This window comes from Carassius auratus, chromosome 26 (genome assembly GCF_003368295.1).
Source record: "Carassius auratus strain Wakin chromosome 26, ASM336829v1, whole genome shotgun sequence".
NCBI classification, from domain to species: domain Eukaryota; kingdom Metazoa; phylum Chordata; class Actinopteri; order Cypriniformes; family Cyprinidae; genus Carassius; species Carassius auratus.
Genome location: NC_039268.1, coordinates 12,259,285 through 12,282,267, shown reverse-complemented (window position 1 = coordinate 12,282,267; position 22,983 = coordinate 12,259,285). Strand labels below are relative to the sequence as shown.

The window sequence follows — 22,983 nt, the reverse complement described above, 5'->3', positions numbered from 1 at the left end:
AATATATATATTTTAAATATATATTTAAAAATGTATTAAACACAGTCTATGTACACTGTAAATTAGGGCTGGGCGATATATCTAACGATATGATCATGCGCATCTAATCAGTAAAGCTGCTTCTGTGATCACTGCTAAAATCGCCGTCACCTGCTTATAATTGGAGTGGCATTTAATAGACAGAGCCGTAGATCGCTGACAAGCTACGCCATATCGCGTTCATTATCGAAGGTGATTCATCTGCGATAATGATCTGTCATCTGATAAATCATCTGCCCAGCCCTACTGTAAATGGCGTTAAACATTGACTACAAAATACAAAATTCTTAAAACCTTCTAAAAAACTGCTTGCTTCCATCACTGCAGATCTATCAACAAATAAATAGTATGCTTATAATATAATATGATAATAAAGACTTTAAAAACTCTTACGTCACTGTTTCTTTGCACTGTCATCTAAAAATCTCTCTTTACATCTGTTTTCATCCTTAACACTTCCCTCACAGAGTTTTTTCACTCATTATATCATGCCATTTCATCTCAGTCATTTAATATCCCCAGATAACTTTTCAATTCACACCCATGCAAGGCTCAGTTTGGTTCTTTGACTCCCAGACCAACCATTCTAAAAGATGTTGGAATATGAAACTGAGGGGAAACACTTATAATTACCATCTGTCACGAATGGAGAAATCAGATTTATTCAGAGACTGTAAACACGGGGGGCATATGAAGATCTGGGTTAATAATAACAGCCCGTAACTTCATGAACAATACATCTTAGTTCCAAAACTTTTAGACAGCATCCTTCACCCTTTGGGTTCTAAGTTATTTTTGAGGAAATTAATCACCTGTCCAAATTTAGAGCCATTCCTATACGTCTCACACAAGTGTAAAACATCAGTCTTATATTGACCAGATGTCAAATACTGAATAAACATATATAGATGTGTCAACTGAAGAGCATTTCTGGGACAATACAGACTTAAATGTAACTTTATATACAAAATCTAAAGTGTATGGGAAGTTGTGATTTTTAGAGCAACATGCAAAATGTGTGAAGAAGAAATACTGTAAAAGGACAGCCTGGACTTATACTTTTCTGTATGGTCTTCAACTTTGGGCAAAGGTTGTATCATAAGAGCTTATGTGGGAATCCAAAACTGCCATATGGCAGCTAAAGCTCAAGAAATCACAACAAATACAGCTAGCCTTCATAGCAATTCCCGGATCACCTCTAAAGGGAATATAGTCTGCTAAAGCTAAAAAGACATGACAACACTGTCTTTGAGCATTCAAATTGCTTTTGCTCTGAACTAGTAACCTAACCCGACAACTGCATATTAGTCCTTCTGAAAAGATGCCTCTTATAAGCTCTGAACTCATAATTGAGACATGATGTGGATTCATGTGATTTTTAGTGCGACTTTAGAAAAAGAGTGCCAATTTCATGTTTTTTTTAACCTCTTTTACCCCTACTGAAGACAGGAAACATGTTTAATGTAGGAAAAAAACTAATTTATAACTTATGCTTATTATTTTTCAATTCAGCAGAAGCACTGCATTATTATGTGTTAATTTGGTTTCAGGGACACAAAATGCTAAACACTAAATAAACTAAACTGCACAGTCAACATTAGCAATTAATTATAACTAGTTAAGCCATAGCTTCCTCATCACACATGATTCACACTTGGAAATTTGGAAGCCTAAAGTTTAGATGATACAAAGAGGTTTCCCAATTTTGCTAAATTATGTTAACTGTTCATGTGCCCATTTCTTTAAAAGGAGCCTTCCAACATATAAAGGCAGAATTTGTGACTAATTAATTAGCAACAGACTTTCCTTCCTTATTGTGGCATAGAGTACTTCAGAGTAAAACGAATTGTTGAAAAAGTAATAAATGTAGGGTTCTTGGTTCTATCAATTGGTTGTCGATTAAATGTAATTTTAATGAAAGTTGGATTTTAAAAGGCAGTCTAAATGACTGGAGGAGTCAGACATATGTCAACAGAAAGATCAAAAAATGACATCTTAAGTGCAAAAAAAATTACAAATTTAACAATCTTGGATGAATGGTTTACAATAAGATCAGAAAACTTTCATTTCATGCCAACTTTTCAACATTTAACTTTTCAACCAAAATCCAGTTAAATATTCTAATAAGTACATAAATCAAACTTTAATCATTATTCTAGTGGTACATTAAAAAAATGAAAATGAATGCCAATTTTTTCAAACAATACATCACCAACTGAGAAAATATGACCTGAGGCCAGCAGAATCATCAACACGCTTATCTACTTTCACCTCAAAAGCTTTAAAACACAAACTAGCAAATTACCTCATGGGTGTGAAACTGCTCTTTGACTTCATCCACAAAAGAGGAGATGGGTGGCTGTAGTTGCAAGCCGTCCTCCGCGGAGAGCAGCCAGGTCAGGACCTCCTCCAGGGCACTCTGGTAGCTTTCCAGCTCATTTAGCCCCTGTGGCAGGGGACTGGGGGACGGTCGCAGTTCATCGGGCTTGTCTGGAGACTGCAAGCACATAGACAAGAGACAAATGGTTTAGATGATGTACAGATTTAAAAATAATAAAAACATCGAGTTTTTTGTCATTAAATCAAGACTTGCCTAAAGAGCATTTGGGCAATGAGGCGGTAGGAGTGGTTGGCTAATCATGGGTACACACGTGCATCGCTAAAGCCCGTAGAGTTTGGCTGTTTCATCCTCAAAAGATGGGTGATCTTTAAAGTTAGCCTTCTAATTTTCTTTCCCATGCTTTGGGAAATACCCTCTGCCCTCCTATGTGCTTTAGTGAATGCACTGGTTGACTGATAATATCAGGGTGTTTTCAGATTGAATTTGAAGATTGTGAGGGGCCTCATGTTGTTGAGTTATTTAGCACAAGGTTTGTTACTGGTGCTTATGGTATTGCTCATATTTCTACAAATTCCTAACCATAAGTATTCGAATCAATGTATAACTTGTCACACAATTTGCGCCGTGGACAATAACTTACACAGCTTGTCGAGAACAGCTTTTTCTAAGCAACCTTCAGCCTACAATTTTCATCCGACCGACCGAGCAAAAGAAAATCCAAAAGACTGACAGTAACGAAGCGATTTGAGTCATATCTTGGGGACCAAAATATCTTTAGGGTGACTAAGCACCTAGAAACTACCCACAACAATATGTTAAAAAACACTCAGAATACTTTCAAAACCACATAACAGAGTTTTGGCAGCCACCCACAACACCCTAGATTTTTATATTCCAGTGTTATTTTAAGTATTAATTATGTGTATTTATATTTTATACACATACATACATTTAGTCGTTCAAATTAAAAAAAAAAAAATTTATTTACATGTTTTTTTTTTTTAGCTTTATTTCAACCTCCAAATGTAAATTCAGTCAAGACCACTTTTGTCAAATGTTAAACTATTATAATAATGATGCATACAATTAGTGTTGGCTGTATGGTTCTGTTCTGGAAAAAGTCAACGTGCCTGTCCATAAAGCCATGCCTGGACAGAGTGAGGAGAGCAGCAAGTCAAACCCCCCTGGGGTAACAGAAATGATCCAGTAATCATGCATACATATACTACAGTTCACAGTTTAACAAGAGTTTGTTGTAAACAGGGCAAAATGCAATGTAATTTACCGTAAAGCTGAAAAATTAAAAATCAATCGCAAACAGATATCAGATTATAATACAGGTTCAAGCTGATTTGGGGATAGAGGGGGAGTTAGATGTGGTGTGATCCAGACTGAATGGGGATTTAAATAGACCGCTGTGATAGGTGTCAAAACTGGATTGGTACATGTCAGACACAGCTGACTGTCAGCTGATGTAAGTTTAACTGATGTGGCCTGCCTGAAGTAAAGCGATGCTCAATTTTTAATGGTTTTAGTTTAAATTAAAAATAACACATGAAAACACTGTTTTCAGAAGCACCACTCACATTTTCTTCTAAGTCAGTCTAGTGTTCCATCAAATATAGACTGGATGTTAAAACAGGATTTTGGTCAAACAGAGTTGCATAATGTAGATAAAAGTATCTCAGGAACACACAATGTCACATATTCAATGTTTGCATTTTTAAATACTACACAATAAAGCAGATTATTACATTTTCCAAAGAAATTGTGAATGGGGCTCAAAATACTATTTTTTTTTTTGTGTGTGTGTTTGTGTTGGGTTGTGATGTGCAGGTGAAAGGTTCCATACTTAAAGTAAAAAAAGCCCACACTCAAGTCTGTGAAACATCCCTCAGGTCCCTTCCTCGTTGCAAATCTATGACAATTTTTTTTTCTCCAGTTTTGCTGTCTGCTAGGGCAATACATTTGGAACAAGCTTTTTTTAAATGTGACAAAAAGTGACCGATATCAGTCTAAGGTTGTTTTACACTAAAAACAAACTCCAATGCCTGGCAATGATATGGAATACCAGCTGTCAACAATGACCAACCTGTGAGGTGAGGAACTTCCTCTGCTGTTCAGGCGTCTTGACGTAGGCAGCTTGAGTGAAGGCATAGCTTTTGAAACGAGGCTTATAGGAAGGAGACGGGCTACGGACACGACTCTGGGCCACACTGACTGTAATCTAAGAGCGGTACAGAAGACAAGAAAGACAAACAAAAAATAGATGGAAATATTGAGGAGAGTTGAGTGATGGAGCAATGAGCTGGATATGGCAGTGAGAAGGACGATGAGGACATGGAATGCAGAGAGGCAAAATTAGATCACAAATTACAAAACATAATTCAATGTCAGCTGGCAAAGTGTGTTGACGAGATAGAGGTGCATTCGACATCCCGAGAACGTCTGAAAACCTTTTTGAAACCAGAGAAGTCTCAGGCTCTCACATTAGACGTATGTGGCGCCAGAGATAATGGGTCCATGCATTACGATTACTGCACACTGTTCAAAACTGTGCGTGTCTATGAGTGTGTGTTGCTCTGACCTGCTGGGAGTAACGCTGTTGGGTTTGAAAGAGGAAGTGCTCCTCCTTGGTTACTGTAGCTCGAGGGAGGGTCTCCACCTCTTGGATGGCCTCCATGCTCACGCCATGGGGCAGCACTTGGAACAGGGAGGTGACGTACATAATGATGGATTTCTTATCTGGAAGAGCTGTAGCAACATCTGCGATGGCGAAAAGATATGCCCATGAGTTAAGCAATGACTTAATTGACTTAATTAATCTAACTGCTAGAGGAGACATATGTGAGATTATTAGAGCCTTAGATGAATGTGACAAGCAGAAGATCCCTGCAAACATCGCTTTGTATTTAAAAGAATGTTGTCTGTGTACTACTAAGTTTAGGATTGCTGCAATTTTTTTTTTACTTGTTTTGAAAGAAATCTCTTATGCTCACCAAGGTTGCATGTATTTGATAATAATTATGAAATATTCATACAATTTAAAATAACTGCTTTCTATTTTAAAATATTTCACATTTTCAGGATCATTACACCAATCTTCAGTGACACACGATCCTTCAGAAATCATTCTAATACGCTAATAAACATTTCTTATTATTATGTACATGAAAGAATTTCTTTCAAAAAAACCCAAACTTTAGAATGACAGAGTTCATATAACTGTTATTTAAATTATATATCTATACATGTTCTTTAAGGAAACATCATGCATATACTGTATGTTAGATTTCTTTTGGATCCGTCCTTAGAGAACCAGTCATAAGTGGTACAAGCTCCATGAGTTAAACCCCCATGGCATAAATTATGTGATGAAACTCTGTTTTAGATGTTAATGTAACAAGACGTTTCCTCCCATCCAAAAACAAAACTAAAAAAGCCCTGTCTGTATTAGTCAGAAAAACTTCAAAGTCTAATGTGAGCGAGAAGAAGAGAGGAGGAGGTCATACCCTCAGGGTCCAACAGTCGGTCGATGCCTAAACTCTTCTCTGCAACGCTAAAGGCATGATCCAGTCTCTCAATGGCATTATCCTGTTGCTCCACCACACTCCAGTTAAACAGCTCCGGCCTGGCAAAAAAGACAAAGCAGATGATGTCATTAATATAGGACAGTTAACAACTTAAATTATTTATCTGTGCACATGCTTGAAATAGCTAAAAGCAGATCGAAACAGCTGGTTCATTACCCAAATGGACTACACAGAAAAACAAAAAAACAATAAGCCATAATCAGCTTCAAAAATTGCTTTAGGCCAAGCCAGTATCCAACCATGCAGTTTATGACCAATGAATACAAGACATTCATTTTCAATTTCATTAGTCATGAAACCAACGAATTCTGTGATTTTCAAAAAAGCAGCCAAAAATAACAGCCCCACACACCTGTGGCTGTGAATGAGAGCATTGAAGGCAAAACCATCGGCCCAGCTGCTGTTGAAGTTGACCACATTGAGGTCCTTGTAGTTTTTAGTAGACTGCCTGACCCAACTTAACAGAATCTTTTCACTGTTTGTCTGCTGAAGGTCTGCCATGACATCTTTCATCACATCCTTAACCTGTGTGACAAAGGACAGGATATATACACATTTATCAGAACGGTGACCTCATAAAGAAGCTAATATTAACTGACAGATTTTATGATTAGAATTTTATTAACAGTATAAGCACAACAAAAATAAGGGATAGCACTCAGTACATGGTACATATGTTATATGTAGAAGGGTAATATCCTGGTTGTATGTGAACCAAGGTAATACCATGGGATTCTTTTAAATGCCTGCTCATTAACAATGTTTAAAACAGTTTTTCAGGTTAATATTTTTTTTTTCAGGATTATTTGCTAAATAGAATGTTCAAGAGAACAGACTTTATATAAAATAAAAATATTTCCAATATCATAGATGTCTTCACAGTCACATTTGATCAATGTAATGAATCCTTGCTGAATAAAAATATTAATTTATTTTTAAATAAATCTAAATGCCCCCACCATTTTATAACAGTGTTTAAAGATTTCCATTATGTAGCATTATATTAACACCATGGCAAACTTAAAAATATCTTGGAGTATGATCATTTCCATGGAAAATGAATATGATAGTTATTTTTGAATGAATCTCAATGCAGAAACTACTGACTGAGTCTTAAATGGCCTTATTCCTTTAACCACCGCCAACACAAGCTGAAAGAAGATGACATCAGTAGCCCTGAACATAAACCACAGTAGGGCCCCCCTTATCAGATGAGCAGAAAAAACAGAGAGGAAACGAGTTCTGGTAAAGATAAGCACATGACAGTCCACTACAAATGTGCTACATATAAAACCTTTGATAGAATAACATAATGGATGATAAAGGTCCTTTAGTGCTCTACTGTCCTTGAAGGTAAACCAGAAAGATTGTGGGTCTGATTTCACTGTATTGAACTCTCATACCTGCCAGTGGAGAATGATGCTCCAGATCAGCCCCAGGGTCAGTTTATGATTCCCATCTACAATGTCAGCTCCTCCGATGTTCACCAGCTCTACCTAGAAATGGAGCAGATGGGAAGGTACTCTAAGATCCTTCATTCCACATAATACGACCTGGAATATGTATTAAAGGGATTCTCCACCCCAAAATGAAAATGTTGTCATCGATCACTTACCCCCATGTCAATCCAAACTCGTAAAAAACTTTGTTCGTCTTTAGAACACAATTTAGAATATTTTGGATGAAAGCCGGGAGGCTTATGACTGTCCCATAGACTGCAGAGAACATTACAGTGTCTAGGTCCAGAAAAGTATGAAAAGCATTGTCAGAACATTCAACCTGCCATCAGTGGTTCAACCATAACATTATTAAGCGAATAAAACAAATATAATGACTTAATTCAACAATGTGTCTCCTCTGTGTCACTCCACATCAGCATAGCACCATTTTGGCGAATCTGAGCTGTACGTGGACAGCGTATGCTCTTCTGTGTCAGCCGTGACACAGCGGCTGACACAAACCAAACTTTCAAAGCAAAGTGTACAAATACATAGAAAACGTATCCTTGTGGTGCGGCTGACACAAAAGAGCATGTGCTGCCTGCATACAGCTCAGATTTGCCAAAATGGTGCTACGCTTTTGTCTTGTCTTAAGAGTTTTCTCGTTGCTTCATAATGTTACGGTTGAACCACACAGTCTATGGGACAGTCACGAGCCTCCTGGTTTTCTTCCAAAATATCTTAAATTGTGTTCGGAAGATGAACAAAGCTTTTACGGGTTTGGAACGAGGTAAGTGATTAATAACAACATTTTCATTTTGGGGTGGAGTATCCCTTTTAAGACAGTAAACAGGGTCAGTTTTGATTATATGCTGACTTTAAACAAGATACAAATTATCAGCAGATATCAGCATTTGGTTCTTCATACACACATTCACACATTCAAGCTGTCTGGTTGTTTCACTACATTTTATCAAGCATAAAATGCTTTTATGTCGGTGAAATGGATAAGTACCATTACCTTATCAAATTGAAATTTTGTCTTGCATTTATTAAAAAAGCTCAAACGAAACATTGAAATTCCAAAAGCTGTGAACGGTAAAACAGCCAGTTGAACCAATTAACTCACATTGTTCTTCTGAAGGATCTGCAGGGCCCTGTTAACATTGTTGAGGGAGTGCACTCGAGTGAAACCACGTTCTTTAACCTGCAAATGGGGAATATACTGAATCAGAACTGAACTCTGAGCATCCATTGCAAATTAATTCAACCGTTTATGCACCCAGCCTTGTCCAAACACTTTGAAACCAGGATCCTTGATAAAAATAGAACAATGAAAAGCATCTCAGAGCCAATTAAAGGGATAGTTCACCCCCCAAAAAAATTCTGTCACCCTAATGAAAGGGTGGTCGTTATGACTAAAAACAGCCATTAATATGGTAACAGTACATGCATGCACATAAATCGGCTGTTAATTTAACCACAAAATGTTATATCTATCTATCTATACAAAAAAAAATCAATTTGGTTTTAATAGAGACAACTTAAGAGTAGCATCACTTTTTCTCTCGTGAACATGCCATGGGATATAACAGGAGTGCAAATATAACATTTTCATTCAGTAATAAAATAAAATACATTTTGGTTTGTGAAATAGACCAAAGTGATTGAAGATTACTGGGGTCTCGAAGCTTCAGATTTCAAATCTTTATTATGTGGCGGTTAAGAGGAAAGCAGCTTCTATTATTACAGATTGTACACATCCTCTTTATGATGCTTTTCAGCTACTTCCATCAGGTTGCCGGTTTAGAACTCCTTTGGCTAGGAAGAAGGCTTACAGGAATTATTTTGTGCCCAATGCAGTAACTATTTTAAACAAGGTTAAGTTATTGTGTGTGGGTTGTTTTTTAATCGTAAAATGTTTGTTTTACAATGAACTGTGTATTTTGGATTGTATGTATGTATTGTTATGTTGTATTGTATGTGAGCCTTTTAACCGAAGAAAAATTTATATTATTGACAAAGATTCTCTGAACTGGACATTGAACACTGAAATATATACATATACAACATTTTGGGGTTAAAATAACAGCCAATTTATGTACTGGTGCTTGTGCATATATTTTGGTCTGTTTCTTTTTCAAAACTATCGTTTGAATATATTGCATGAGATGTCTTTACAAATGTTTTGATATTTTTCTAATGTTTTATTTATTTATTTATTTTTATCTATTATGAAATCTTTATTCAGCATTCATTATAATTGTTTTGAAAACAGTACTTCCACTATATCCTCAAATTTGACTTTTGTATTCATGAGTAAATTATGATTTTGGGGAGAACTATTCCTGTAATGGCTTATTTTGTAATATGTAATATTTTTTTCTTTTTTTAAAGTTATTTTTCTGGGCTTTTTATGCCTTTTATTGTGATAGGACAGTAGAGAGGTGACAGAAAAGTACTGGAAGGAAAGAGGGGAGCAGGATCGGCAAAGGACCTTGAGACGAGAATCAAACTCGGGCCACCGTGAGCAAGGTTACGCTATATTTCGACACACTTACTACGAGGCTACTGGCATCTACGTAATGTCCATCAAATTTAAAGATGGACCTACTATTTCATGGCCAACCAGACCCTCCAGGAGTTCAAGAAGACGTCTGCCATCACACAGATCCGTGAAGAGGTCCTCAATAGGGGGTCTTCTTGTCTGGAGAATAAACAGAACTCCTTATTAAGTCCTTCAGTCCTTCATACACAGCACTGGACTATATGAAGTCTTCCCGGTATTTAAAAGTGGAGAATTTGAGGGTGTATATTATCAAATCTAAATATAAATGACATGATGAGACCTTTCGTTTCGGAAGTTCTTTGAAACAAAAACAAAAATACATTCTGTAAGTTTTTGTCCCCACAAGCTCTGCCTCTGAAGCAACCACTTCTCTCTCAGGTGGAAGGACAAAGACCTGAGGTCCTTCCTCTGTTAACACACTGTAAAAGGATGCTAACAGTTACAAAGAGAACGCAGAAACCTCTGTTTTGAAACACCCAGAACACCTAGAGTACAAAACATCAAACAATCGGATCTAAAGCAAACATTCAAACATTCACACTCAAATCCTGACACGGATAAGGGTTAGTGATCAGAATTTGAGCGAGTGTCAATCTTAACATTTAACCTCAAGATCAAGACTATGTGCAAGTCTGAATCTTAACTTTTAACCTTGATATCAAGCCTCTCTACCTTACATCTCATCCACCCACCATGTAGTAGGTGGATGAATAGCAACATTTCAGTTTGTATACCTACAACATGCAATTCCAGGATGCAACAACAGAAATCCATGAAGATTTCTCTGAAAATCGCAGTTCAAAGACTGTCTTAATTGGTTAATCAAAACCAGTCTAATCAAAAAATGTCTTGCATGATTAAACATTTTTTATCTGAAATTAAAAGGATAGTTCATCCAAAAATGTACATTCTGCCATCATTTTCGGTTCCCAACATTCTTCAAAATATCTTTTTTTTGTATTCAGCAGGAGACAGGGTTTGGAACAACTTGTGGGCGATGTAAATGATGGCAGACTTTTCATTTTTGGGTGATTCAGTGTTATTACCTCAACACACGATTAAAAAAAAAAAAATACTAAAGTCGCATTACCTTAGCAAACTGTGAGTTTATCCATTTTGTGAAGGTTTTCTTTTGAACGTCTTCTCTTTCATCTGAAAATGTGAGAGAACACGGTCAATACTGTCCAGTTAAGGTTCAATTATTAAAATATCATTTCAAACAAAGAAACCTGATATCAAACAAATCGTAGTCATTTAATACCTTATGAAATGTAAAGCTTTACAGTTAAATGACATCATATTTCAAGATACTATAAGTGATTAAAGCAGCTAATTGCAAATAAGAAGTCCACAGTGATCAATGGGACGTATTCACTCTGTTGTGGCATTTGATATAAGGAAGGTTAAATACAAAGAGACTATGAGCAAAAATCCCCTGAAAGACCTGAGAATGGTTTGAGGGTATATACAGATCAATGGTCAGCTGGCATTCAAAAGAAGATTACTTCTGAGAGACCGAGGGTGTAGATCAGGCAAGCTTTACAAACACAATGACTGAGCGGGGTGAAAAATTGATCATAAAAGCCAAAGAACCTGCTTAAAAATTTCTATTCATACTAAATTGCAAACAAGCAATGGAAGTTGTTTATTTGTAAAAGTCCTCTTTTTGGTTACCTCACTTAGAGCCGCCAATAAAGACTACTGTTGACAAAATGCCAGAAAGCCACTGTTTGTATTCGTAAACAGAGTGAAAGAAATGTCGGGTGTTTGGAACATTAAAAATCAATCAGTACAAAGAACATTTAGCTTTCATATCACATTAAAAGCTTGTGTTGTTCCCCGCTCTAATATTCTCCAATTGCTTTGATTCAGATCTCTGTGAGTTTGAGATTGATTACAAAAGCGTAATTCTTATCTGGGGCCCTGATGATATTAAAGCGAGAGTTCACGCCTATAATGAAAACTCTCTCATCTCATCTTCGCATGGAGCACAAAAGGAGTTATCTAGCAAAGGCGGTCCTTGCTCTTCATCCACATTTTAGTGGAAAAGAACTGCTTGGAGCTTCTGCAAAATATCACATTTTGCGCTCCTCTGAAGATCTCTTAAGAATCTTTCAGAACAGTCATGGAATCGTTAAGAAAGACTAAGTATTGTTTTGATTTTTCCTTGTACACAAAAAGCACTGGGTGGTGAATCACAAGCTTTCCAGAGTCAGCGTGGATGACAGCGTTTTCATGCATAATTGATTTTTAAGCTTCCAGTTGTTTTTGCCACCATCGCAATAATCATCATGAAATGGGTAGTTTCAGTTCATTGTTCCCATTGGTCAGCCTACACTTCAGCTGACTGTATAATCACAGTAGCATGGCTCAGATTTGTTTCAAGCCTGACTGCACCATGCCATGCTTATAATCGCAATAACACACATTCTCACACGGTTTTGCTGTAATAATATGACAGAAGAGTAAACGCACTGAAAAAGATTCAATCAGTTTTATTTATTTATTAATTAATTTTTTCTTGCCACAGAATAAAAAAGGTCATTGTGACTTTTTATCTGACAAATCAGACTTTTTTTCCTACCATTCTGTGATGTTTTCTCAGAATTGTGAGAATATAAAATAGTAATTCTGAGAAAAAAAGACAGAATTGCAAGATATAAACCCACAATTGTAAGAGAAAGAGAGAGAGAGAGAGAAAAATGCAATCTGTAAACCAGGTAAATTGTTTTTTCCCCCCAATTCTGACTTATTTTCACAGAATTCTGAGTTTACATCTTGCAATCCTATTTTTATTGTTTCCACCACAAAATAAAAATAATAAAGGTAATTCCATCTTATCTGACAATTCTGATTTATTTTTTTCCTCACAATTGCCAGATTTTATCTCACAATTTTGACTTTCCTTTTCAGAACTACACCTTTTACCTCTCACAATTCTCAGAATAACTAGAAAAAGTCCAAATTGGTAGATAAAAAGGTCAATAGTTTCTGCTATCCCATGCAGATCACTTTTTTGGTTCCTGATGGCCATTCCATTTCCATTTATCATATCTGAGGCTCATTTGAGATCTTTGCAGAGAATGGTGACTTGTGAAGAACACTGCAAAAAGCACCAATTATGAGCTATTCTTATCCTGGATCAATAATTTCTGGAGCAAATCAGATATCTCTTAATGTTCCATAATGCCAAAAGTCATTCCTTCACTTGATTACCACAATCCGCTTCAATTAGACTGTCAACCCCCTTGACGAACTGTGCAGAATACAGCAGCTCCACACAAAGGAAAAGCTGATTACTCAAAGTCTTTTGCTGCAAAGGAAACCTTCACATTATCTTACAGTATTATTGATATTGATCTGCAAAGCTCTAAATTAGCTTCTTTTAAAAGCTCAGGATTTGACAGGGAAATTATATTTCTGCCTTCTTCAGGTTTGGAAACACAACAGGGTAGACGACATCCCATAGTGTCCCTTCACAAACTGAATATTGAATACCTAAACTCTAAGACATAATTCATTACCACATTAATATGCTGCAATTCTAGTTGGTCTGATAGATCATTTGCTATTAAATAAAAAATAATATGCACCATAAAAGTGAAAACACAAACATTTAAATTCTGTTATTATGTACTCACCCTTCCAAAAGTGCATGTCTTTCTTTTTAACACTAAAGCAAAAAGTCTGAGCTGTTTTCTTCCATACTTTGGAAGTGAATCACGATCAGGTGCTGTCAAGCACCAAAAATTATCACCATAAAACTATCATAAAAGTAGTCCATATGACATGCATGCTATATTTCAATTCTTCTGAAGCCATACAATAACTTTGTGTTAGAAACAGCTGTGGCCAACATTTACCTTCATTATATAGAAGAGAGCAGAAGGACATTACGCTATAAATAACTCCTTTTGTGTTTCAGGGAAGAAAGAAAGGGGTTTCAAAAGACTTGAGGGCGAGTAAATGATGACAGAATTTTTTAAGTTCACTTAGATGGAACCAAATTAAACGCATTGTAGGTTAGCTGACATAACATCTTTCGCAGAGTGCTCTCAATGCGTTACAGATTCATGCAAAAGAGTGTGAACAAAGATCTGTCAACAAAGCCTAGGGTTGAAGTTTTGTAAAAGCAGAAGTGTTAAACTCCTTGCATGATGTCCTCTTGTCACAATATGCGATTGTAATCAACAAAACAGAACAGTTGTTTTTGCCTGGTTGTGACAATTATCGTTTCTGAAACAGCCTGATAATAATATTCCACAATGAAAAGGAATTTAGCCGTGGCTCTGAAGGTGATAATAGCAAGTATGATTCTTTAGGGTCTTAATGAAAAGTCTAACAGTTTGGTTAAAATTTCTCAATGGTAGTGTAAAAAAGACCCTTTTACCGTCAAAAACAGCTCTTTTCAGAGCAAGCCATTTTGTAGTATTTTTCTTTAAATGTTAATGAGCTGTCCTGACCCCGCCCGTCACTTCCGAGCCGCTTTCAGAAAGAATGTTTACTTTAGCCACATCTAGTTTGTGAAACTTGCGAATTAGCACATTATTAGGAAAAAAATATTTGCATAGACTCATTAAAAACCTTATACTCACTTTTTCTGTAGGTGAAGGTGAACCACGATTGATTTGCGCGAGGATATACGCATTTAGGTAGATCGGGGGCGCATTCCCTTCAGAAACAATGTAATCCACTGTCTTCAGTGGCTCAGATGTTGGGAGTAAATGACAACTGCTATGTACATCATTACATCCAACAACAAAACACCTCATTCGCTTAGGAGACTTTCTTGTCTACATCAGCTCCGGCGGTGAAACAATGGTGGACTGATGGCAGCTCACTCAGGGCAGGTCTAAGGTAAGACGCCAGTCCAGTCTGTGCTGAAATGCTACTGTCAATCAAACTATTGTGGGAGGGGCCTTCCAACACACATTTCAACTTGTAAAAGTGCATGTAGCATCCAATTACCCCTTTAACAAAAAGAACACAAATAGGCTAAGCATTATTCAAAACAAAACAAAAGTTAATAAAACTCATACATTTGAAAATGTAACTGAACCAATTTATAAAACTGCTGGAAATGGTACAAATTTTAGAACCACTTTTACAGCATCAACACAGTCATGTGGTGCCAAATTGTGAAAAGGCGGTGTTAGAATGTTCCTAGCTAAATATGCTCTAAGAATGTTTTGCTAACGTTCCCATTAAGTTTTGCACCATCCTAGAGCCTTTCAACTGGTCACATGCTGCATTCTTCCAATCAATGACACTTATACCCACATGAATGTTAAACCAGAGTGTACAGTGTTGGGATGTTTACTTTGGAATTGTAACAGGTTATAAATTACAAGTTACCCAATTTAAAATGTAATTAGTGGTGTAATTATTTCAATTACTTTGTTAATGTAACATTACTATACAAAATCTGAATTTAGCAACTCTTTTAACTCTGAGATTGTTCTGAGGTTAAATACAGATTTAAAATTATATAAGAATAAATCGTTTTGCTATGATACTGTTTTTAAATTAAAATCTTTGCGGTAACACTGGCATGGATTGGGAAAAAAAAACAGTTAACACATAATTTAACAAAAATAAAGCATATATATTACCCCAAATAAAATAGTTATTGAATAAGCATGTGTCCTAAACTCCTGAAATATTTGTCTCATATTTTAGCACAGTCAGTGCAATTTGGGAAAGAAAAATATTTGTAATATGTGTGTGTGAAAAAATATTCAGATGTAACCCATTTTTGTATTTGTTACCATTTTCATAAGTAACTGTAATTTAATAACATGTTCATTAATTTAAGTTTATTAACAATGTATTAATTATTTTACATGTAGTTACTCCCCAATACTGGCAATGTGTAAATCAGTTTATGAAAACCCAGGATTAACTGTAAATCCCAGGTAAAGTATAGAAAGTGAAACATGGAACAAGATAACCCCGGATTCCTTTACTCTGGATTTGACCCAAGGTTAACTATTTCAAGTGTCTTGCAATGCAGATCATTTAATCAAATGATGACACCATAATAATGTAGCCAGTAAATGCATGCATGTATATGTTTTGTTATTTATTTATCAGTTACAATACAGATTTTAATTAATCTATAGACGTTGAGAGATAAAGATAGCATCAATGGTTGTGTATATGGGAGTGATTGGAAGACTGGGACTGGAAGGAATAATAAAGTATAAAATAAATAAATAAATCTATAGAGCCCGGTCTGGCAGACAGAATAATGTGTGTAGACAGACAGGAGAATGAAAGCATTGCTTGCCATTGATCGGAGGCGTGACTCCAGGCAGGTGGCAGCTGCTGCTGGATTATATCCGCCCTTGTGCAAATAGGATGATGGGGTGACGGGCTTGAGCCGAAGCTAACGGGCAAATACAAAGACGCTGGACGCACACACCTGCCTTTAGCCGCCTAATCTCAGCACACACATCCGATGCAAAACGGTATTCACAGATTACAGCCATATGTTTTCCACCACAGCCACCTCTCAATCTACAAGCCCAAATGTTTCGATGAGCCTGAAAATAAAACAGCGCGTGTAGTTTATCCAGCCGCGACTACCACCAAACTTTCTCTCGCATTCGTCTATAAAATCACGACTGATTACAAAGTGCGCACATTTAGCCATCAACCAGTAACGCGTACGGGAAACAACAACGAAAGACACCCGTCCACGCGCAGTTAACAATAAAACAACATTTTCCGCGCGTGAGAGGAGATCCCGGTACAGATAAGACGCACCCGGCGGGAGGATCTCTATTGTTAAATCCGGTTAAACCTTACGTGACACGCCGTAATAAAAGCCGTCAGCAGGCGAACAGTCACCTCACACTGGAAGAGTATTTCAGCATGATGATTCAATCTTACCTAAATGAGCTTTTGACACCGTAACAAACGCAACTCTTTCCTCCGTGATGGGTTTTGGAGTCACAGGCAGACAGCCGTTTTTGTGGTGTGTGTCCGTTAACGTTACCTGTGTATTTAAACACTGCAAGCGCAGTTTGATTCTCCGGTTTCCTTGCTGTTAAACAGACTCTTCCATGCCTAAAGCCGAAGATGATTTGGCGAAGGAACTGTGGGTGGACACTTTTGCCGCTTTATTTTCTCTTGCTCCCTCACTTGGGTGCAGTTCTAGCTCTGCTGTTATCCGCGGATACCGGTAGGTGTAGGTTAACGGTGCTCTGGCATGCGGGCTGATTGACTAACCGTACAGCTCTTTCTAACAGGGAACCATAGTAGCCACCCGAGAAGGATCGATATCACAAAGATACAATGAACAACTTTATTAAACTTGTTTGTGCTAGAATGTAGGCTAATTACTTACGTAAACAAGGTGCGATAATAATGTATAGGTTTCAACTTGAGTTCATTACATTTCAGTAAACAGGAAAGTTGAATTACAAGTTGCAGTAGTCAGCGCACAAATTCGGTGAAATAGACACTCACGAATATAAATCGCGGTAACCGTGGCAACAGTAGCCTTCGGCGTTCCATTACTTTAGGTTTGGAACGGGCATAGAACGCATATCATCATCATAACACACTCTCATTGTTTATATAGCCTGTTCTAAGTAGTATTACAAATACACCACAAAACATTAGGAGTTAGTTTCAAAAGTCTTTAAGAAAAAAAGATGGTTCGTTTGTAGGGCGGCAAAATCTAATTTTGTTCGCTGAGGACGAACCTCAGATGATATGTCGCTATCATTTTCTTTTTAAAACCCTTGAAAAAGAACCGTGAAAGTCATTGTACCCAATTACCACACTGAATGATGCGTAATTAGTATGAAATTATTTTCTGCAGCCTTTAATTACAAGTTGGACTTTTAGAAAATAAACTGCACTGTTAAGAGAGACATCGTTTACTGGTGTCCGTTTTCATCAACTGTAATATTCCTGGGGTCGATTAAAAATGGATGAATTCAATGCAGTGGTCTGAAATGGGCCAGTTCATGTTTTTGTGCAGTTGGTGGCACATCTCACATAAAATCATGAGACTCTGAACATCACCATGCCATCTGTACATCTGCCAGAGAAATCCTAAATAAATAACAGTCTGTGCTTGTAATCCATTCTTGTGAGATTAAAAAAAAAAAAACAATTATTTTTTATGTATCTTGGAAGGCCATTGTGTACAGTATTGTGGTAGGCTTACTGAAAAAAAAATCCTGCCGAGCATAATCATATTTGCTCCAAAAAAATCTATATTTTTATCTCATCAGTAGTTTCTTTCTCCTGATGTAATACGTTTGCACTGTATATTGTTCTGCCAAATTTGTACTTGCTATTGAGGTAAACAGAAGCAGACTTTAGTTGCAGCAAACTTGAATCAGACGAGGTTGCTGTCTTTATAAAGATTTGACTAAAGATAAACTTTTCACCGTTATTCAGTATCGAAAAGATCTCAGTTAAACATTTCTTCACACATCAAAACATGTCTGCTATGCTTCTCATTTAGAGACCATATATGTGCAGTATTTACATTTAATGTAGGCTACTAGTTGTTATTTGAATTTTTAAAATGCCAACCAGGGGTGGAGATCTCATTTCAATATCATTTTTCTTCACCCCTGATGCCAACCACTGCTTATTTGATGAATAACTGAAGTAAAGAGTGAACGGCAAATGTCAATAAAGTCTCCAGGGCTTTAAAACACACCGTGATAGAGAGCAGCAAACACCTAAAGTTCGAAAAGTATTTTAGTTCAGAACTTTAGCATTTATATCTGTTCACTCCACATTGTAAAATGAGAAGATACTGGAGAAGACACCCTTGGGGATTCCTCAGAATGCCACCCATGGTGGCAGTCAAACATGCAACTCAAAAAATAATAATTGTTTGGTATATCCTCAAGTACTGATCAAAATTAGAAAAAAATAAATAAAATTAATTTATTCATAGATTTAATTGCAAACAGTTTCTCAGTAACCCCACCATAAAGTGAAACACTTGAGGCATCTAAAATGTAGACATTTCTTGAGAGTACAATACTTGAGGCATCTTTTTTCCAGGGTATGCTTGGCTGGTTATGTAATGAAAAAATGATCACAGGTCTCCAGTGACTGAGTTTGCTAAGAGAGATGTATGTTCAAGAGATCTGAATGATGTTTTCAGCAGAACTTGCTCAATACTGCCTTACAGTGGCTGCTCATACAGAATTATATTTTCTACAGTATATATATATATTCCCATTAAAGCCAAAAATAGAAACACCAGTACTATTGACTGTCCCTGGGAAAGGCCCGAGCAAAAAAGCCTGACAACAAACCCTGCTCCATTCCCCACAAGATAAAAACAAGCTTTTTATTATTATCTTAATTTCCCAGTAATCTTTGATTAGGCTTAAATATCAACATGTTGACAGCTGGCATAAAACATTTTATACTCTTTGATAAAATGTGCTCTCTTGAGCATGCGAAGCAGAAAGCGTAGTTATTTTGAGAATTTCTTAAAGTCAGAAGTTTCTATGGCAGATGTCACTCCTGCAGGCCTCATGCAGTGGTATTTACCACAAAAACAGAATGGATACTATGAGCAGAGGATAGAGTTGCAAGCAACCTCAAATTATCTCAGTAGTCAAACGGTCTCGTCCAACTGTAAAAATGCCACTGAATACCAGGAGAGCCAGAAGGGTTCAGTAACGCATTTAAACTAAGATATTAACATAAACTAAATAAATAAACAAGTGCTCCAATCAGGATCAAAGAGGACTTTCAAACAATATTCAGGTAGTTTCCCCTAAAATCTGAAGACTAATAAAAAATATTAATAATAATAAGTGCATAAATAACTGTATAAAAGTAAATGTTATACACATTTTTGCACTGACATTATTTTCATGAATATTATTAATAATAAAAAAATACAAACATAAATAATCTTAATGCGTGTATAGATAAAAAAAATTGTCAGTTATTATCATACAAAATCTTATTTATGTATTTTAATTTGGGGGCAAACTATGACTCGGATATCACAGCCTTCTGCGGTCTAGAAAATCATTTATATACTGGTGCTTTAGTGAAATCATACATTTTGAAGAAGCCATCAGAACAGAAGAACCAAAAATGTCACAAAAAAAGACTTTCAGTTTCCAAAGAACCATACAGCCAACCCATGAACGAAAGGGAAAAAAAAGGATTTAAATGAACAATGTATGGCGCGCTTTAGGACAGATAACAGATGTTCTCAGAGGTTTACTGTGGCTGCTCATCAGGCTGTTGACATATTTACCTACTTTTTCCTCAATTTCCCTGCTGATCATAAACACACTCGCACAGAAAACACAAGAGAAATCGTCTTCTGCCAGCAAAACAACACACAGCCAACAACAACATGGCTAAATCTCCAACATGGAACTCTGAAACCCAACACCAGGCAGCTGCAACTATTTCAAGCTCTTTAAGACCTGTCCTATTTCCACCAGAGAGCATTTATAGATCACTCATGATCCCTACTGAATACAGCATGACAGTGATGAAAAAAAAATAAAAATAGATGTGAACTCATTCGGGGTGGAGCATAAGCCAGAAATTAGTTTTCAAGGTGGATTGTTCAAAATGTAATAGTAAATCTGATCTGAGTAACAAAATAAACAGACACACAATGAAACGGAAATATTAAATTAAATTAAAATTCAATTAAAGTTTTCATATTATTTTGAATGTGGCTAGGAGTGTTGCTCATAAATATGATTAAGAAATATAATTAAATAAGAACTCATCTGAAGCTGAATTGTGTTTATGTTAAAAAATAACTTATGGCACACTATTTTAGCACTTAATGAACATATTGAAAGTCATGTATGACATGTAAGGAGTCCTAATAACTTAAGTAAATCATACTGTAATTTCTCCTACCTGATCGAGTTTTGATAATTTCTCCGAATTCATCCTCAAAACCTTCCTCCCATTGGTCCTGTTGGCTCCCTGCTTCTGCCATGACACAAGATCCAAACCGCCGTCGAATCCTTTAATCCTGTAGTTTAATAAACAGAAAAACGAAGGAGACACCAAGACCCCACCAGTGACGGGAATCGCTGCCCTGCGAACAAACTGAACCTCAAATACAGTACTGAATTTTTGTGAATGACACAGGGACGAGACTGTCTGTGGACTGTTATGATAGGGGGAAACGAGCTGTCAAGGCATCCAGAGAAGCAGAGACAGGTGGCAAATTCTACTCGCCTTAAAATAGAGAGCCGTTACGAAGGCCTGCTTCATTTCACTCTCACACACAAAAACAGCAAAGGATCGTTCACCATGCCATTTGACAACAAATGACCAATAAATGGTTTTGGAGAAAAATTCAAGTTCACAATTTTATGAGGCGTGACTTACAGTACATTTATTATAGCGACAGTCCCTCCAGAGCAATCTGGGGTTAAGTGTCTCAATGGTTACAGCTCATAGATTGCTCCCTGTGGGGTTAAATCTCTGTGTCTTTAGTTACCGGTCCAGACTTTTAACCCCTATGTTACTCTACCTTCCAAAAGCTTAAATTTATAGTGTCTGCTCAGCAAAAAACAACAACAGTAATATATTAAAAACATTAATATTGTAGAATAATAAATAAAATGAATATATTTTTAAAAGGGAATTAATTCCTGTGATGGCAAAGCAGAATTGTCTGCATCGTTACTCCAGTCTTCAGTGTCACATGAACTTTCAGAAATCATTCTAATATGCTGATTTGTTGCTCACATATTCATTATTATAAAACAAATAAAAAAAATTATTGATAAATATTTTTCAGGATTCTTTGATGAATAGAAAGTCGTTACTGTTACTTTTGATCAATTTAATGCATCCTTGCTGGATACAAATATTAATTTAATTTTTTTTTTTAATACTTACCCAAATGTAAAATGTCTTGTGAAAAGCATCAAATTAGCAGAATAACTACTGAAGAATCATGTGACACTGAAGACTTGGAACAATGTCATTTCATCAAAGTAATACATTACATGTGACTTTTTAAAAATAAAAAAGTTATTTTAAATTATAATTATTTCTGTTTTCACTATATTAATATATATAAATAACAAACTGCATGTACAAAACAACAAGCTGACAACAAACCTTCAGTTTATATAATTTCCCCTGCTCATGTGGCCTAGGTGATGGATTTTTTCTGAGCAATACATTAAGACAACCTTTTTCCTTTTAAATAACATACACAGATACAATCATGCATAATAAGACCGGGAGCCTGCATCAAGCTTTAGTGCTTCCTAGAAACACTTCGGGAGGCATTTTTCAATAAGGTGTAGAAGACTCATCAATATGTGCATCCATATGGGATCTGTCTCAGCTAAAAAACCACTCTGGGTTCCATCTAGTGAGATGGCAAGAGCGTCTGAGAGATGTAAATAAAATTCAATTCTGCTTGATTATTGTAATGGCATGGGGAGTGTAAACAAGTAAATAGAATTCACTGGCATGATATCAGTAAAATATTTGATCAAGGAGGAATAAGGCTTTATAGCAGTGTACTTTGTGATTCAGCTAATGGAAATTCAAAAAAAAGCCTGTCCGGCTGTTATGTCTTTGATATTGTTTGTCTTTTGAAGGTCTTTTCAGAGAACGAATAAATGAAATAAACAAAAACAATCTGTTGCCTGCTCACGACCGCAGCAAACACAGATTCATTAACATAAGAGCAACACAGTTCCAAGTAGATAAACATGTTTTGACATCCACAGGATGTTTTAAGTAACCCGGTCAAACTGATGAGAAGAGGAAAACAAAAATATCCCAAAATTTGATTAATAAGCCGTATACCTGCAACAGCACATCTTTCAATAAACCCAGCCTGCGGGCATTGATTCAAAATCACAATATCAATATTTGGGCTCAAAAACTGCCAAACAAGTAGAGTGCATGCATATAAAATACTAAAACTAACACGAACACTAAAACCATTCTTAAAGATCTCTGCTTGAATTCATTGCTGTGTTTGCAAACTGTCTAAAA

At 36.4% G+C, this 22,983-nt stretch overlaps 1 protein-coding gene across 2 annotated transcripts in view; it reads right to left on the bottom strand.

Annotated features, from left to right (window-relative positions):
• The window catches only part of LOC113044349 (dystrophin), an 88,182-nt gene extending 67,038 nt beyond the window's left edge, over positions 1-21,144 (bottom strand). For both annotated transcript variants that reach the window (XM_026204268.1, XM_026204269.1), the window contains exons 1-10: positions 20,869-21,144; positions 11,072-11,133; positions 10,027-10,119; positions 8,542-8,619; positions 7,377-7,469; positions 6,326-6,498; positions 5,893-6,011; positions 4,968-5,146; positions 4,473-4,607; positions 2,345-2,536 (exon numbers count right to left, since the gene is read on the bottom strand). In XM_026204268.1, the coding sequence (XP_026060053.1) occupies positions 2,345-2,536; positions 4,473-4,607; positions 4,968-5,146; positions 5,893-6,011; positions 6,326-6,498; positions 7,377-7,469; positions 8,542-8,619; positions 10,027-10,119; positions 11,072-11,133; positions 20,869-20,950 (1,206 nt within the window). In that variant the 5' untranslated portion in view covers positions 20,951-21,144. The remainder of the gene's footprint in view (positions 1-2,344; positions 2,537-4,472; positions 4,608-4,967; positions 5,147-5,892; positions 6,012-6,325; positions 6,499-7,376; positions 7,470-8,541; positions 8,620-10,026; positions 10,120-11,071; positions 11,134-20,868) is intronic.
• Positions 21,145-22,983: the final 1,839 nt, after the last annotated feature.